Genomic DNA, 15,707 nt, shown 5'->3' with positions numbered 1-15,707 from the left:
TGCTTTCCATGTCTGTTTAGTTCCTGAATTTGGGTCATGAGAACTTGGATGCAGGGATATCTTGATTTGAGTTACCCTGTGTTAGGCCCCTGTGTCTATAAAGGTCAAGGAACTCTGTACGAAATAACTCATTTTTTCTTTCTTTTTTTAATAAAACATATCCAACATTTTGTGACTGTCTTTTTAAAAAAATTAAATACATTTTTATTGATTTTAGAGAGGGGGAGGGAGAGGTAGAGGAAGAGGAAGAGAAACATCAATCGGCTGCCCTCCTGCATACCTCCTACTGGGAGATCGAGCCGCAACATGGGCACATGCCCTGACCAGGTATCAAACCAGTGATCTCCTGGTGCATGGGATGACATTAAATCAACTGAGCCACACCGGCCGGTCTCCCTGTGGTTTTTTGACTCCCATTACTTTTCTTTCTCCTATAACATACTAAGGGTGGTTATTAGATTACTAGAGGCCCAGTGCATGAAAATTCATGCACTGGAGGGGGGGTGTCCCTCAGCCTGGCCTGCCCCCTCTCACAGTCCAGGAGCCGTCAGGGGCAGTAGGCGATCCGGCGATCAGGGGAAGGCGATGCCATCATCACACCTCTGCTGCTTCCCCTGCCGGCAGCGCAAGCCTTGGCCGGCCCTGGTTACCTGAGCCTCGGGCCGGCCTTGGGCGGCTGGGGGTCTGAGGGGACTGGGCACTCTGGAGGCAGGTACATGGAGAATCCGGACCCACCTGGGGGTGGGCCCTGTCGTGCCGCACGCCTGCCGCCCCGGCGGGGCTGAGGGGACTGGGCGCCGCCATCTTGTGGCTGTGGGTGCCGCCATCTTTGAGGGCGTGGCAGTCAATTAGCATATTCCCTCCTTATTGGCTGTGGGTGCTGCCATCTTTGTGAGGGCGGGACAGTCCATTAGCATATTCCCTCTTTATTAGATAGGATCTTAGGATTTGTTTTGCCTGGGGTTAAAGGAAAGTCCCTTGGGTATCTGCAGCAGGAAGATGTCACCGTTGTGAAGGCGCAGAAAGAGGAGCCTTTGTGTTTGTGTGTGTTCAGCGAGGTCTCCTGTAAACTTGCCTGCAGTTTGTGATGTAATGATTTAGGGTGAGGTTGACTGAGAGCAGTTTTTGCCCCAGTTGCAGAGGGTTGTGGAAGTCCCTGGGGCCTGTTTCATCGTGCCCAACAAAAATCTTGTTGAGCGGCTTTAGCACAGTGCCTGGAACATAGTGATTGTGGATAAATGCTGGATGAGTTGAAGTGATAGTGGCAGGAAGCATAAATCAAGTTGAATGCAAGCCTGATAAAGAACTTAATGCCGAAACCGGTTTGGCTCAGTGGATAGAGCGTCGGCCTGCGGACTCAAGGGTCCCAGGTTCGATTCCGGTCAAGGGCATGTACCTTGGTTGCGGGCACATCCCCAGGAGGGGGTGTGCAAGAGGCAGCTGATCGATGTTTCTCTCTCATCGATGTTTCTAACTCTCTATCCCTCTCCCTTCCTCTCTGTAAAAAAATCAATAAAATAAAAAAAAAAAAAAAAAAAAAAAAGAACTTAATATTGTCTCCACCCTGAAATTTGATGACATTGTCCATAAATATTTGCTCTGACAATAATGAAGCATTGAGTTTCAGCTAATCTGTTTCTTAGAATGCAGATGCTGAGGACTTGCCCTGCTCCCTCACTGGAAATAGTGAGAGAGGGTCCCGAACAGAAGCTGGTCATGCTTCTGGCAATTTGTGTACCCAGTGGTGTGCCATGATACTTGTTTCTACCCTTGCTGTACCCAAGACTTCCTCTTGGCAGTTGTCCTCTGCTTCCTCCACAAACAAACAATACAAATCAAACTTCCCCCCTTCCTATCTGTAACTTCTCTGAACCATTACATATTCTTACCTCTGTTTCTGTCTCTCCCACCTCCTTTTTAAGGCAGTTTACCTGTTCTGAATCCCTCCTTCTGCCCTTACTGAAGAATCGTCTTTCTTGTCTTGGCCAGGTGGCTCACTTGGTTGGCAAGTTGTCCCAAAAGGTGGCATGTTCGATTCCTGGTCAGGGCACATACCTGGATTGCAGGTTCAGATCCCTGGTCAGAGCGTGTGCAGGAGGCAACCGATCAATGTTTCTCACATTGAAGTTTCTCTCCTATTCTCTCTCTCTTCCTCTCTCTAAAACCAATCCTACCTAATAAAAGAGTAATATGCAAATTGACCATACCTTCGCCACACCCACAAGCCACGCCCACCAGTCAATCAGAGTGAGTATGCAAATAAACCCAACCAAGATGGCTACAGCCACAGAGAGCAGGAGGGAGGCTTGGGTTTCCCAGGCAACGGAGGAAGCCAAGCTTTCCGCCTGCCCTTGCTGGCCTAAGCCTCCACTCAAGGCTACAAAGTTTCAATTATAGAAGGCAGCCATGGAGCAAGCAGAAGGCTTGGCTCCGCTCCAGGCTACAAAGTTTCAATTGTAGAAGGTAAATAAATTCCAGATACCAGGGCCTCAGCTTGGGTTGCCAGGGGGCGTGGCTGGCCTGCAAACCACCACAGGCCCCTCGCCAGGCTGCCCCATGCCCCAAGGGAACCCCCACCCTGATCCGGGACACCCTTCAGGGCAAACCAGCTGGCCCCCACCCGTGCACCAGGCCTCTATCCTATCTAATAAAAGAGTAATATGCAGATTGACCATCACTCCAACACACAATATGGCTGCCCCCATGTGGTCAAAGATCCTGCCCCCATGTGGACACAAGATGGCCACCACAAGATGGCCAGCAGGGGAGGGCGGTTGGGAGGCACCAGGCCTGCAAGGGAGGGCAGTTGAGAGGGACCAGGCCTGCAAGGGAGGGCAGTTGGAGGCGATCAACCCTGCAAGGGAGGGCAGTTAGGGGTGACCAGGCTGGCAGAGGAGGGCAGTTGGGGGCAAACAGGCTGGCAGGGGAGCAGTTAGGCATCAGTCAGGCTGGCAGCGGAGTGGTTAGGGGGTGATCAGGCTTGCAGGCAGAAGCAGTTAGGGGCATTCAGGAAGGCAGGCAGGTGAGCAGTTGGGAGCCAGCAATCCTGGATTGTGAGAGGGCAGTCGGACATCCCTCGAGGGGTTCCAGATTGGAGAGGGTGCAGGGGCCTCTAGTAAAAAAATAAAAATAAAGAAAAAGCATGGCCTTTCTTCAGGTGTCTCCTTTCTGTTAGCTTCTACTCTCACCATATAAGTGCCTCTGCTGTGTCAGTCAGTCCCCCTCTAGGTGGTCACAGCATCTTTTCTCCTTCCTTTCATAACTAAGCTTCTTGGATATGAAGAGTGGTCTTCTTTCACCCTCTCTGTCTGCTTCACTGAAATTGCACAGGCAGTCAACCTCTTACTTTGCCATTCCAGAGGACCTGTCTCCCTGCCTGTCTTGACTTTCCTGCGGTAGTTGACTGTTGCTTTCATCCTCTGGAGGTTTCCCCTCCCTCTGCCTGTGTGCTGCGCTCTCTTACCTTCTTGGCTTCTTTTCTGTGACTTGTACCTTCTGTGCTAGCATTCTTCAAGGTTCTGTCCTGGCTGGGTTATTGCCTCTGCGCTCACGGGATAGGTATATGCTTCTCTGATTTAACTTCCGGCTCAGGTGTCTTTCCTGAGCACCACACTTAACCTCACTTGGGATCCGGTAGGTACCTCAAACATAACATGTCCAAAGTGCTGCAGTCTTCTGCTGTTCCTGGCGTCATTGTCCGCCTAAGTCAGACACTAAAAACGTGGTGTCTCCCACAAGATAGTGCCACCAGTCACCTGTTTCTCTTCCATCCTGAGTCAGTGTGGCTAGTGCTGGTGTTTTTTCTTGATCCATTCCTTTAGTAGGAATTCTCTTTCTTTTGTAGCTCACCCTCTTGCAATGTCCATACCGATGGCTCTGGTTTTGATTCTCCTAAATGAGAACATAAGGCCACAGACCAAGTCATTTCAAAGTTAAGGAAGATACCAAGTTTAGGAACTGCTACAGGGGGATTGAGTAAGGTGAGGGCTGCGAAAGAAGAAGTTGGACTTGGTGGTTTGGGTGGTAGTTTTGTCCTGTGGTGAAGACTCCCCCCCACTGAGGAATCTTGGGGTGAGGCTAGCCTCTCTCCTCTGTGTACTGCTCTGAGGCGGCATCCAGGCGGCGTCCTTGTTTGTCTTCAGGGCCCTTCCTTCCCTTGCTCACTTCCTTCAGTTAGTAAGTTTTGCCCATGACACCTCAATATGCTCTCATTTTTGTCCTTTTGAGTTTTTCCTCCCTAAATTTGAATCTTCGTAAATCATCTTTATGTTTCATTGACATCTAATTGACCATCAAGTTGTGATGCTTCTTTTCATAATCAAATTAAAACTCTATCCCCTTTTAATCTCTGTTATCATTATCTTTATTGGAAAATTACAATGGACAGCTTTTATTTCTTTGATTTACTTTATCATTCTTCAACTTTGAATACTACTGATCACTTTCTGCATGACTCTCTTCTCTTGACTCTTGGACATTCTTCTGATTTTTTTTGCCACATCTTTGATGACTTTTTTGGTCTCCCCTAAATATAGCTGTTCTCTGGGTTCCATCTCATGATTATGTCTGGGTGATCAGACATACTCAATGATTTTATTTTTAATTTAATAAATCTTTATTGTTCAGATTATTACAATTGTTTCTCCTTTTCCCCCCCATAGCTGCCCTCCACCTGGTTCCCACCCCACCCTCTGCCCTTACCTCCCCCACACTGTCCTCATCCGTAGGTGTATGATTTTTGTCCAGTCTCTTCCCGTACCCCTACACCCCTTCCCCCCCGAGCATTATCAGTCCACTCCCTTTCTATGCCCCTGATTCTATTATATTCACCAGTTTATTCTGTTCCTCAGATTTTTAATTCACTTGATTTTGGGTTCACTTGTTGATAGATATGTATTTGTTGTTCATAATTTTTATCTTTACTTTTTTCTTCCTCTTCTTAAAGAATACCTTTCAGCATTTCATATAATACTGGTTTGGTGGTGATGAACTCCTTTAGCTTTTTCTTATCTGTGAAGCTCTTTATCTGACCTTCCATTCTGAATAATAACTTTGCTGGGTAGAGTAATCTTGGTTGTAGGTTCTTGCTATTCATCACTTTGAATATTTCTTGCCACTCCCATCTGGCCTGCATAGTTTCTGTTGAGAAATCAGCTGACAATCGTATGGGTGCTCCCTTGTAGGTAATTAACTGTTTTTCTCTTGCTGCTTTTAATATTCTCTCTTTGTCTTTTGCTCTTGGCATTTTAATTATGATGTGTCTTGGTGTGGTCCTCTTTGGATGCCTTTTGTTTGGGGTTCTGTGTGTTTTCTGGACTTGTAAGTCTATTTCTTTCACCAGGTGGGGGAAGTTTTCTGTCATTATTTCTTCAAATAGGTTTTCAGTATCTTGCTCTCTCTCTTCTTCCAGCACCCCCATAATTCTGATGTTGGTACGTTTGAAGTTGTCCCAGAGGCTTCTTACACTATCTTCAACTTTTTGGATTCGTTTTTCTTTTGCTTTTCCGTTGAGTGTTTTTTGCTTCTTTGTATTTCAAATCTTTGACTCGATTCTTGCGTTCCTCTAGTCTGCTGTTGGGTGTCTGTATAATATTTTTTATTTCAGTCAGTGTATGTTTAATTTCTAGTTGGTCCTTTTTCATATTCTCGAGGGTCTCGCTAAATTTATCGGCCTTTTCTAGGAAATTCTTGAAAAACCTTATAACCGTGGTTTTGAATTCTATATCCAGTCGTTTGTTTTCCTCCATTTCTTTTGTTTGTGATCTGTTACTTCGTCTCCGCATCTTTGCTGCTTCCCTGAGTTGGTAGGGTAGCTTTGTGTGCTAGGTTTCCTATATGGCCCAGTGGGTCAGCCTCCCCAGTCACCTGAGGTGGACACTCTTGGTGCACCCCTTTGTGTGGTCTGTGTGTACAGCCTTGTTGTAGTTAAGTCTTGATTGCTGTTGGTATCACTGGGAGGAATTGACCTCCAGGCCAATTGGCTGTGAGTATCAGCTGTGAGTATCAGCTGCGGGAGACCTGTGCTGGAAACAGCCTTATAGGAGGAGACTTGCAAAATTCTCTGTGCTCAGCTTGGATGGGGCGGAGTCTCAGGGCTGAGCAGTCTTGGCTTCCTGTCAGCCCTTCCCTTGCGCACACGCCTCCAGACCTCTGCCTTCCGCGGCTCCCCTGAGTTTCCGCCTGACAGTTCAGAGTCCCCCAGGCTCGCCCGGAACTGGGGTTCAGTACAGTCGGAACTGGGGTTCAGTGCAGTCAGGAGCTTCTAACTCCCTTCCGCTAGGGAGAGCTAGCGGCAACTTCCGCAGTCAGTATTCTCTGCACGTGCGCCTCCAGACCCCTGCCCGCCGCGGCTTCCCCAAGTCTCCGTGTGCCTTTCTCTCTACCTGACAGTCCAGACGCCCCCCGTATGAGCTTGGGTCCACAGGGTTTTGCCTGGAACTGGGGTTCAGTGCAGTCAGAACTGGGGTTCAGTGCAGTCGGGAGCTTCCTTCTCCCTCCCGCCAGAGAACGCCAGCCAGGCACTCAGCTGCCCTTCCTCTCTGTACGCGTGTCTCCGTACCTCAGCCCTTTGCAGCTCCTCTGATTCTCCGCGTGCTTTCTTCTTTCCTTCTAGTTGTAGAATTTCCACTCAGCCAGCTTTCCTGTGGTTCTGGATGATGTCCGTTCTGTCTTTTAGTTGTAGTTTTGAAATTGTTGTGCGAGGCAGCAGTTTAGGTGCTTACCTATGCTGCCATCTTGGTTTCTCTTCCGTACTCAATGGTTTTAACTACCACTCATCTGGTGATTTTCAAATCTTGTCCTTAGCACAGACTTCCATGGAGCCCAGATCTGTATTTTTCACTTGTTTAGCAGATACTTCTATGTGGAGGTTCTGAGAGCTGCAAATGCAGTGGATTCGAAAGGGAACTAACTCATCACCCTCTTTCCCAGACTTCTTCCTTTTTTATTTTGTCTTGATGCAAGTACCACCAGTTGAGCATCATCCAAATAAGACACCAGGGTGACACTAATGCCTCCTTCCTCACTTTCCACATCCATTAACTCACCAATTCCATTGATTCTACTTCTTTAATTTTGAAATCTCAGATTTGGCCTCACATTTCTGCCCTCACTGCTTTAGCTCAGACCCCCATTATCTCATGCCTCATCATTTCATTTGTCTGAACTGCTTTCGCTTTGTGTAGTTGTCTCCTTATTTACAAGTCCAATATTCATAGTTAAAATTTGAGTGCTTAATTACTCATTTATATGTGAAATGTTTTGCATGTGTTCTCACTTAACCATCACACTAAATCATTATTGTCCTTTTCACTTTGGAGGGGAGTTAGCCCAGACCTCACACATAATAAGAGGCGGGACAGAGATTTGAACCAAGGCTACATGCTCCAGAGCCCATGATCTTACTTCATTTCAGTTTCACTGGCTACCCTCTCCCATATTCGAGTCTTTGAAAGCAAGTCACTATCATAGCCCATTCTCAAGGTCCAACTCCTGGAGGGGCATTAGTGACATAAATTATTTGGAATTCCTCTATAAGGAAGATTCGTCTCTTCCTCCCATTTATTTACTCAATATTTATATGATGTAGACTTGTTTATTTTATACTACCAATTCTTTTTTTTTTTTTTTACTAAGGTGTAATTGACATAGAACATTTTGGTGGTTTTGCGTGTACAAAGTAACAATGTGGTACTTGTAAAAATTCTCGTTTTTAAGATGTTCAAGTTATCACCTGTTGTTTTTGCTATTAGAAGGTCTGATGAATGAATATCCTCTTAGATGTCGTGACTGTTTTGATGGTTTCCTTTAGCTGTATTCCTAAAAGTGGGATAGGCACATTTAAGTCTTTGGTGCATGTTCTTGGGGGTGGGTTTTACATTGAGCACCTGTTTTTCTGTTGTTGTTTTTTAGCTGTTTTTTAGCACCTGCTTTTACATTGCTCTTTCTGGGAAGTCCTCTAACACCCTGAGAGCTTGCATCCAACCCTCTTTGGGATGATGAGCAGTTTATCATAGAGCTAGGACTCACACTCTTCGTGCTGATTTATGTACCTATCTAGAGTATTGTGTCAAAGAATGCACTGCAGTACCGGGGGAATTCCCAGCATGATGCCCAGGAGTTTCTGTTGTGGCTTTTGGACCGAGTTCACGAAGACCTCAATCATGCAGTGAAGCAGAGCGGCCAGCCTCCTGTGAAGGTGAGGGTGCCCCGCCCAGCAGCCAGGGAGCCGGAGCCCAGGGTCCGTCCTCCCAAACCTCTCAGGAGCTGTTGCAGTCGGCACTTAGTTACTGTGGTGACATTGAGTGAGCTCCAGGGGAGGGTAAGATTCACGGACACGTGGAGGGTTTCTCAAGCTGGCTGCTGTGTGGGGAGCGTGAGATGCCAGAGGCACCGTCCCAGGAGCTTACAGTCTGATGAGAGGGGACACGTTTGCCTATATGACTAACTTTAGACTAAAATTAAGTGGTTCCTCCTCACTAAACTGTTATTAAAGCAAACACTTGCTTTCTAGTCCGGTGAGACCCATAGTCTCTAGATCACTGGAATGGACACAGTCAAACAGGAACAAGTGTAGGAACTGAACGCCCAGAATATTCGTACTGAGAAAGAGCGATTTATCCTCAATTTTTATGCATGTAGCCTTTCTGTGAAGGGTAAAATGATTTTTATAATGGAAGTAATTAAGATAAAGAGTTGCCTTTCTCACAGCTTTTAAAGTTTTTGATAATTATGCTCAGTACTTCAAAATTTAAATTTCTTGTTTCGGTAAGTTGTTAAATTATTTCAATTCAAGGTCCTTTTGTGCCTGAACACTGTTCTGTCATAGAACTCTATGCTTGTAGCTGACTCTCTCCCCTACCAGATGGAGATGAAGTCAAAGTCAGGCTCTGTGTCTTATTTTTGTACCCTAAAGCCCTCTCCCGTGCTCTCTGCATGTAATAGCAGGTACTCAGTGACTGTTAGTGGAGAGACATGGAAAGGTTAGTGAAATATGAAGTAGAGTGATTAAGTACCAAAATCAGCAGCCAATACGTGCTAGGAACTCAGTGGTCGGGATTAATTTCCTGGAAGAGGTTAGAGCAGGACATCGAGAGTTGGAGGGAGATTGGAGTGTCCTAGGGAGGAACCGCCTGGATGGGGTGGAGAGACAGAGATGTGGGAGAGCCTGTGAAGAGATGAGTTCTTGTGACCCACGTCCCGGCTGCTGTGTTCTGGTTCCTTTAGCAGATACCTTTCACTGGAACATCTGGACCTGATGCATAGCTTGTATAAGAAGTCAGGGACATTTGTGCCACTGTCAGGTCATCTTCAGTCAGTAATTGGTACTTTCAGTCTGTGAAATTGTACTTTCTTCTTTTAAGCCACCATCAGAGTCTGATATGATGCCTGAGGGACCATCTTTTCCTGTCTGTAGCACTTTTGTACAAGAACTTTTTCAAGCCCAATACAGGTATGAGCAAATTAAATTTCCTTTATGTTGCCTGCTTATGAGGTTGTAGGTGATGTTAATGTGTATCTTACATTTTGTTTTTTGAAGATCCTCCCTGACATGTCCTCATTGTCAGAAGCAGAGTAACACTTTTGACCCTTTCCTCTGCATTTCTTTGCCAATCCCTCTACCCTACACAAGGTAAGAACAGATGTAATAAAATTAAGGTGGCACATTTCTCTGTGTTCCTTTTCCTCTGTAGGCTCCTAGTAGGCTTACTTATTTAGACAAGTAATGGGATTAATGATACGTTACATTACAAGCATTGTTAAAACCTTACAGAAATTTATGAATGCCTGTCTGAGATTGCAGGGTGCATGGGACAGGTGTGTCTGTTCACTTGGTCATCATCCATAGCATGGGGAAAGGGAAAGGCTGTTGAGTGCCTTCTAGATTCCCTAGAGCCCTCACCTTGCACTTTTAGTTACTTGCTTTATTTGAACTGTTTCTCAAAATTTCCAAGTATTGATATGTTATACTTTTGTTTTTTGAAGCTTACCTTTTCCAGAAATCTCTTAATTATTGTTTGAGAGTTTTACTTAGGTCCAGATGAGTTTTTCTATTGACTTCTAAATAAAGGTGTGGGTTAACTTCAGTTTTACATTGATTTCCAATCAGGTTTGTTTTGCTTCTATATTTTAGTTGAAATAAGCAACTAATAAGAAGATGTGACTTTGATCTGTACAGGCCTCTCTATGTCACCGTAGTGTATCAAGGAAAGTGTTCTCACTGCATGCGGATTGGCGTGGCCGTGCCTCTGTCTGGGACTGTCGCCAGACTTCGGGAAGCAGTGTCTCTGGAAACAAAGATCCCCACTGACCAGGTAGTACGCCTGCGAACACTGACTGCACAGGGAGCCCCGGCAGGGTGGCTTTCTGTCCTCCTGGGGTTTTTAACAGTTCCCTGCCAGATACGGTTAGATAGAAATGTCAAACCAGTTGCTTCCGTGGTGAGGAAAAGGACAATTAAGACCCAGAGGAGAAAAAGGTACACAAAACCTTACCATGTTTCTTTAATTGTGTATACTAATACATTTTTAAAAGGAAAAGCTGTGACTTTATTTATAATTACTTAGCCCTCTTAATCATCCGGATGGAGGCTTATGTGGGAAGAACATCCCTGTGGTATTTGAAAGCCAAAGAGGCTTAGAGAGCCTGAGCAGTGGCTCTTGACAACCCCTTGCCATCATGTGATTAGAATGGGTATCTGGCTAGTTCCTGCACAGAGAGAGATGCTCAGTTCTCTTTGTTCTCTGGTTAGAGCTGGACCCATCTCTTACTTTGTTTAGATAAGAAAAAGGAATTTGTGTATTCCTTTCATTTTTGGGTAAATTTTTGGAGTATTAATTGGCCTGTTTGTGGCGTGACATATTTTTGCATACATTCTTTATTCAGTTCACTGTTATGAGTTTATTTGGAAAAACATTGCCTATTAGGATTTACTGAGGAAAGATGATTCAGTGACTGAGGGGCTTTTCCCAGATCACTTCTGGAAGCTGCCACTTGCACAGGAAAGCTCCTCTGTACGCGGGCTGCCGACAGCCTCATCTCGGAAGTTCCTGCAGTAAAACAAGTAGTCGTGCTGCCCTAAGAAGCAGATAGCACACATTTTCATAGACCCAGCACTGGCACATTTAGAGTGTTCACATTTTTCCTTACGCTTAAGAGCGCATTGATTCGCTTTTCCCTTCAAGATAGGGGGAAAGACAGAGAGGGAGGGAGGCTTAGGTGTGTGTCCAAGGCAAATCTGCGTGTCTCTTTACAGCCTCAGTGCTGTCGGGTTCTTTTTGTATGCGCTTTGAATGAGTGATAGGATTACAAGTTTTTTTGACCTCATTGTTCTCGCCGGAGAACGTGACTTATGTTTACATGTTTGCCTGCAGAAAACAGTGTGGTCATTAAAATCAGACAGAACATGTGCCAGGAGTATTTTCCTTGGGCTGTTTGTGGACTCTGCCATCAGCCCCTGTCCCCTCCCAGACTCCTTATGTTTGTGTTAGTGAAGGAAACCAAAGGCGTCCAGTCCAAACCCTTCATTGGAAGGAGGCTCAGAAAAGCCATGTGACGTGTTCAAGGTCACAGGGCCGGTTGGTGGCAGGCCGGGACTGGAACCTCCTCATGCCCCATCCAGTGCTTTTCCACTAGACAGTGCTGCTGAGCATGTAACCAAGTCCCTGAATGTCTCATTGTTTTACCCATCTTTTGTTTTTCTGTGTTACTGTGCAATACTCAACCATTTCAGAAACAAAACTTAGAAAGTACCGCATATAAAGTATCTGAGAACTAGGGGTTACTAACTTTAATATTACACTGTAAATTCAGTCCTGTTTTTTTCCTGTGCATATACTACATTTATTGTTTTATAAACATGAACTCATTGTTCTTTACCTTCTTATTTACTTAGTAGATTTATTTTTCATGTTAATGCAGTTATTTATAGCTCATTCTTTGTAATAGCTTTATAATTCCAGTAGGGCTATAATATATTTAAGTAGTACCTATTGTTGGACATTTGAGTTGATTTACTACATTTTTTCCTAATACAAATATTGATGGTTATTTGACATTTTTTAACCTGGAAATAAGAAAATTTAATGATGTAGGAGTCAGTCTTGGAGCCAGATGTGGACTCTGTCATTGCCAGAGATTGAATATTTGTATAACCTCAGGCAGGTCACTGCCTTTTCTAGTTTCTTCCCCTGTGAAACCGGGGTAACTCCCATCTCCTGGGTCTCTTCTCCACCAGAACTCAGAGGAACTCTGTATTTAGTGCTACCACATTCTGAGAACATTGCTCTTCAGTGACAGGGGATGGTGTGCTTCCAAAATTCTCTTATTAAAGGCAAATAATGTGGGCCCTGTGATGTGTCAGAGGCCTCACAGGTTAGGTCCTGATGGTCTGGGGAAGTTCATGGAGAATTAGTCAATCCATTCATATTGACTTCCTGTTTATTCAGTTATTTACATTTTCCCCATTTTAGATTGTGTTAACAGAAATGTACTATGATGGGTTCCACCGTTCCTTTTGTGACACAGATGACCTGGAAACAGTCCACGAAAGCGACTGCATTTTTGCCTTTGAGACTCCAGAAATATTCAGGCCTGAAGGAATTCTCAGTCAGAGAGGTAAATGAGCATGTGTTTCCATAATGCCACATAATAGGTGTGTGGGTCAACCACTGTCTGCCTTTTCAGATGTCTGTTACATGATAGCATCATTTTTTAAATTGTGGTAAAATACACATAACACATTTTTTAAATCTATCTATATAAAAGGCTAATATGCAAATTATCCCCTCGGGAGTTCAACCGGGAGACCGGGAGGTCGATCGCTCACTATGATGTGTGCTGACCACCAAGGGGCGGTGCGGAACCAAGGAAGGCCCCTGTTGTTTGCTGATAATTTATTTCCCCATCTTCTGTCTCATTAGTTTCCCCTTGTCTCCCCAGGAGCCCCTTTCCCTCGCCTCTCCCCTCCCCCCAGTCCTAAGCAATCACTTTGTGTTTCTATACATTTCCCTCATCTAGACATGAATGGAATCGTATAGCATGTCACCTTTTGTGACAGACTTCTTTCCCTTAGCATTATGTTTCAAGGCTCATCCATGCTGCAATGTGTATCAGTCCTTCATTCCTTCTTATGGCTGAATATTATTCCATTACATGTATAGACCACATTTTGTTTGCCTATTTATCTGTCAATAGACATTTGGGTTGTTTCTATATTAAGTAGTCCTGCTGTGACCATTCATGTATAAATATTTTTTTTGAATAACCTCTTTTCATTTCTTTTGGGTTATATAACTAGGAGTGGAAATGCTAGGGCATATGGTAATTCTCTTTAACTTTCTGAGGAACTATCAAACTGTTTTCCACGGCAGCTACATTGTCTTTATTTCTAACAACAAATATATGAGGGTTACAATTTCTCTCCATTCTTGCCAACATTTTTTATTTTCTGGTTTTTTATTATGGCCATCCTAGTGAGTGTGAAGTGGTATCTCATTATGTTTTTTTTGTTTTTGCCCAAGGGCAAAGGTGGCTTTTATTTCCTCTGTTGGGGAAGTAGGGGAGAGGAACTTCCCCAAGCACACAAACCTAGCAAAGGGGTGGTATGCCCTCAGCGGAAGAGAGCAGGATGGTCATTCAGAAGGGGTCCTCCAAGTCCACTTCCTGGCCCAGACTGCAGGATGTGTCTCTTGAGAGTCACTCCCCTTGGGGTGCCAGCTCCTGCATGAATGGAGGCATAAAGAGGTATCTGCTGGTGTTCACCAAGAGTAAGGGGGAGCAGGTGCCCTGACTGAGGGAGCAGAGGACTAGGGTGGTTGACCCCACACCATTGCCTGCCCAGGATGATAACTGGCAGTGTGAGTCTTCTCTGGAGAAGGGCCAGAGAGGCCCAGAGTCATTGCTTGATCTGATGGCTGGTCCTTTAAATGTCTTTCTCAAACTGTGACTCTTCACCGCCTGCCGGCTTTGCAGGTGGTTCTGGCTGGCTTCTGTGGGAGGCTCGTCACTTACAGGGCTAGTGACCCCCCGAATGGTGGGCAGGTCCCATGGGGCTGTTTGGGTCACAGGTGAATTCTGACACGCCATCAGGAACTTCCAGTCATAGATGGTCCCGGCACCTCCTGGGGTGGTGCTGAAGAGCGTGCTGCTGGGGTTGGTGGTACTGTACTGTCGAGGGTTGAGGGGGGAGCTGCATGCTGTCCCTGAGGACCACCTGGTGAGTGGCAGGGATGGCCCGGCGTGGGGTCTGGCTGCAGCTGCTGCCCCGGATGTGGACTTCCTTGTGTAGTGCCAGCAGCCAGATCGTGGCCCTCCAGCCCCTGCAGCCTCGCTCCGGCCCGCCCCCTCATTGGGGGTTTTATTTGCATTTTCCTAATGATATATGATGCTGATCATCTTTTCATGTGGTTGTTGGCCAGTTATATATCCTCTTCAGAGAAATGTCTGTTCAAGTCCCTTCTCTATTTTTAAATTGGGTTGTTTATCTTTTCGTTGTTGAGTTGTAAGAGTTCCTTATGTATGCTGGGTACTAGACCCTTATCAGATATCTGATTGCAAAAATTTCCCCCATTCTTTAGGTTATCTTTTTACTTTTTTATGAAAATTTTTATTTTTAAGTTACAGTTGATGTATAATATTATATTAGTTCAGGTGTATGACACTGTGATTAGACATTGTATAACTTATGGAGTGATCACCTTGATGAATCTGATACCCATCTGACAACATACATACTTATTACAGTATTATTGACTACGTTCCCTGTGCTGCACTGTACATCCCCATGACTGCTCTGTAACTACCCGTTTGTACTTCTAAATCTCTTCCTCTTTTTCACCCATCACTCCCAACCCCTCTCTCATGTGACAACAATCTTCTCTGTATTTATGAACCTTTTCCTGTTCTGCTTGTTTGTTTTGTTTTTTAAATTCCACATTTAAGTGAAATTATCTGGCATTTGTCTTTGTCTGACTTATCTCACTTAGCACAGTAACCTCTAGGTTCGTTCATATTGTTGCAAATGACAAGATTTCATTCTTTTTTATGGCTGGATTACATTCCATATGTACCACCTCTTCTTTATCCATTCATTTACTGATAGACATTTAGGCTGCTTCCATGTCTCAGCTATTATAAATTGTGCTGCTATGAACAGAGGGATGCACGTGTCTTTTCAATTTAGTCCTTTGGGTTTCTTCGGATCAATACCCGGACGAGGAGTTGCTGGGTCCTTCTTTGTCTCTTGTTATAGCCTTTGCTTTAAAGTCTGTTTTGTCTGGCATAAGCTTTTTTGTTTGTTATTACCATTTTTATGAAATATCTTTTTCCATCCCTTTACTTTCAGTTTGTGTGTGTCTTTCGATCTGAAGTGAGTCTGTTTTAGACAGCATATGTAAGGGTCTTGTTTTGTTATCCATTCAGTCAATGTATGTCTTCTAATTGGAGCATTTAACCCATTTGCATTTAAAGTAATTATTGATAGACATGTATTTATTGCCATTTTATTATTAATATATTCTATCTTTTTTTATTCTCCTTTTTCTCCAAGAAGACCCTTTAACATTTCATGTAATACCGTTTTGGTGGTGATGAACTCAGTTAGCTTTTCTTTGTTTGGGAAGCTCTTTACCTGTCCTTTGATTCTGAATGACAGCTTTGCTGGGTAGGGTAATCTTGGTTGTAGTCCTTGCTTTTCATCACTTTAAATA

General features: G+C 44.6%; 1 protein-coding gene and 1 pseudogene across 3 annotated transcripts in view; one reads left to right on the top strand and one right to left on the bottom strand.

The window, feature by feature from the left end:
- USP31 (ubiquitin specific peptidase 31) overlaps positions 1 to 15,707 on the top strand; it is an 82,743-nt gene that overhangs the window by 26,742 nt on the left and 40,294 nt on the right. The window contains exons 2-6 of one of the 2 annotated variants that reach the window (XM_079779665.1): positions 8,060 to 8,197; positions 9,363 to 9,451; positions 9,539 to 9,631; positions 10,178 to 10,313; positions 12,471 to 12,615. The exons of the other annotated variant lie outside the window; for it this stretch is intronic. Coding sequence (XP_079635791.1) covers positions 8,060 to 8,197; positions 9,363 to 9,451; positions 9,539 to 9,631; positions 10,178 to 10,313; positions 12,471 to 12,615 — 601 coding nt within the window. The remainder of the gene's footprint in view (positions 1 to 8,059; positions 8,198 to 9,362; positions 9,452 to 9,538; positions 9,632 to 10,177; positions 10,314 to 12,470; positions 12,616 to 15,707) is intronic. 2 annotated transcript variants of the gene reach the window in all.
- Positions 12,622 to 14,784, bottom strand: LOC307109755 (eukaryotic translation initiation factor 4E-binding protein 1-like; annotated as a pseudogene). Its single transcript has 2 exons — positions 14,777 to 14,784; positions 12,622 to 14,318 (listed from the first exon to the last, which is right to left on the bottom strand). The product of its transcript is annotated as a eukaryotic translation initiation factor 4E-binding protein 1-like (transcript).

The sequence above is a fragment of the Cnephaeus nilssonii genome (assembly GCF_951640355.1).
Source record: "Cnephaeus nilssonii genome assembly, chromosome: 2".
In the NCBI taxonomy this organism is placed as follows: domain Eukaryota; kingdom Metazoa; phylum Chordata; class Mammalia; order Chiroptera; family Vespertilionidae; genus Cnephaeus; species Cnephaeus nilssonii.
This window is presented reverse-complemented; position numbering and strand designations above follow the sequence as displayed.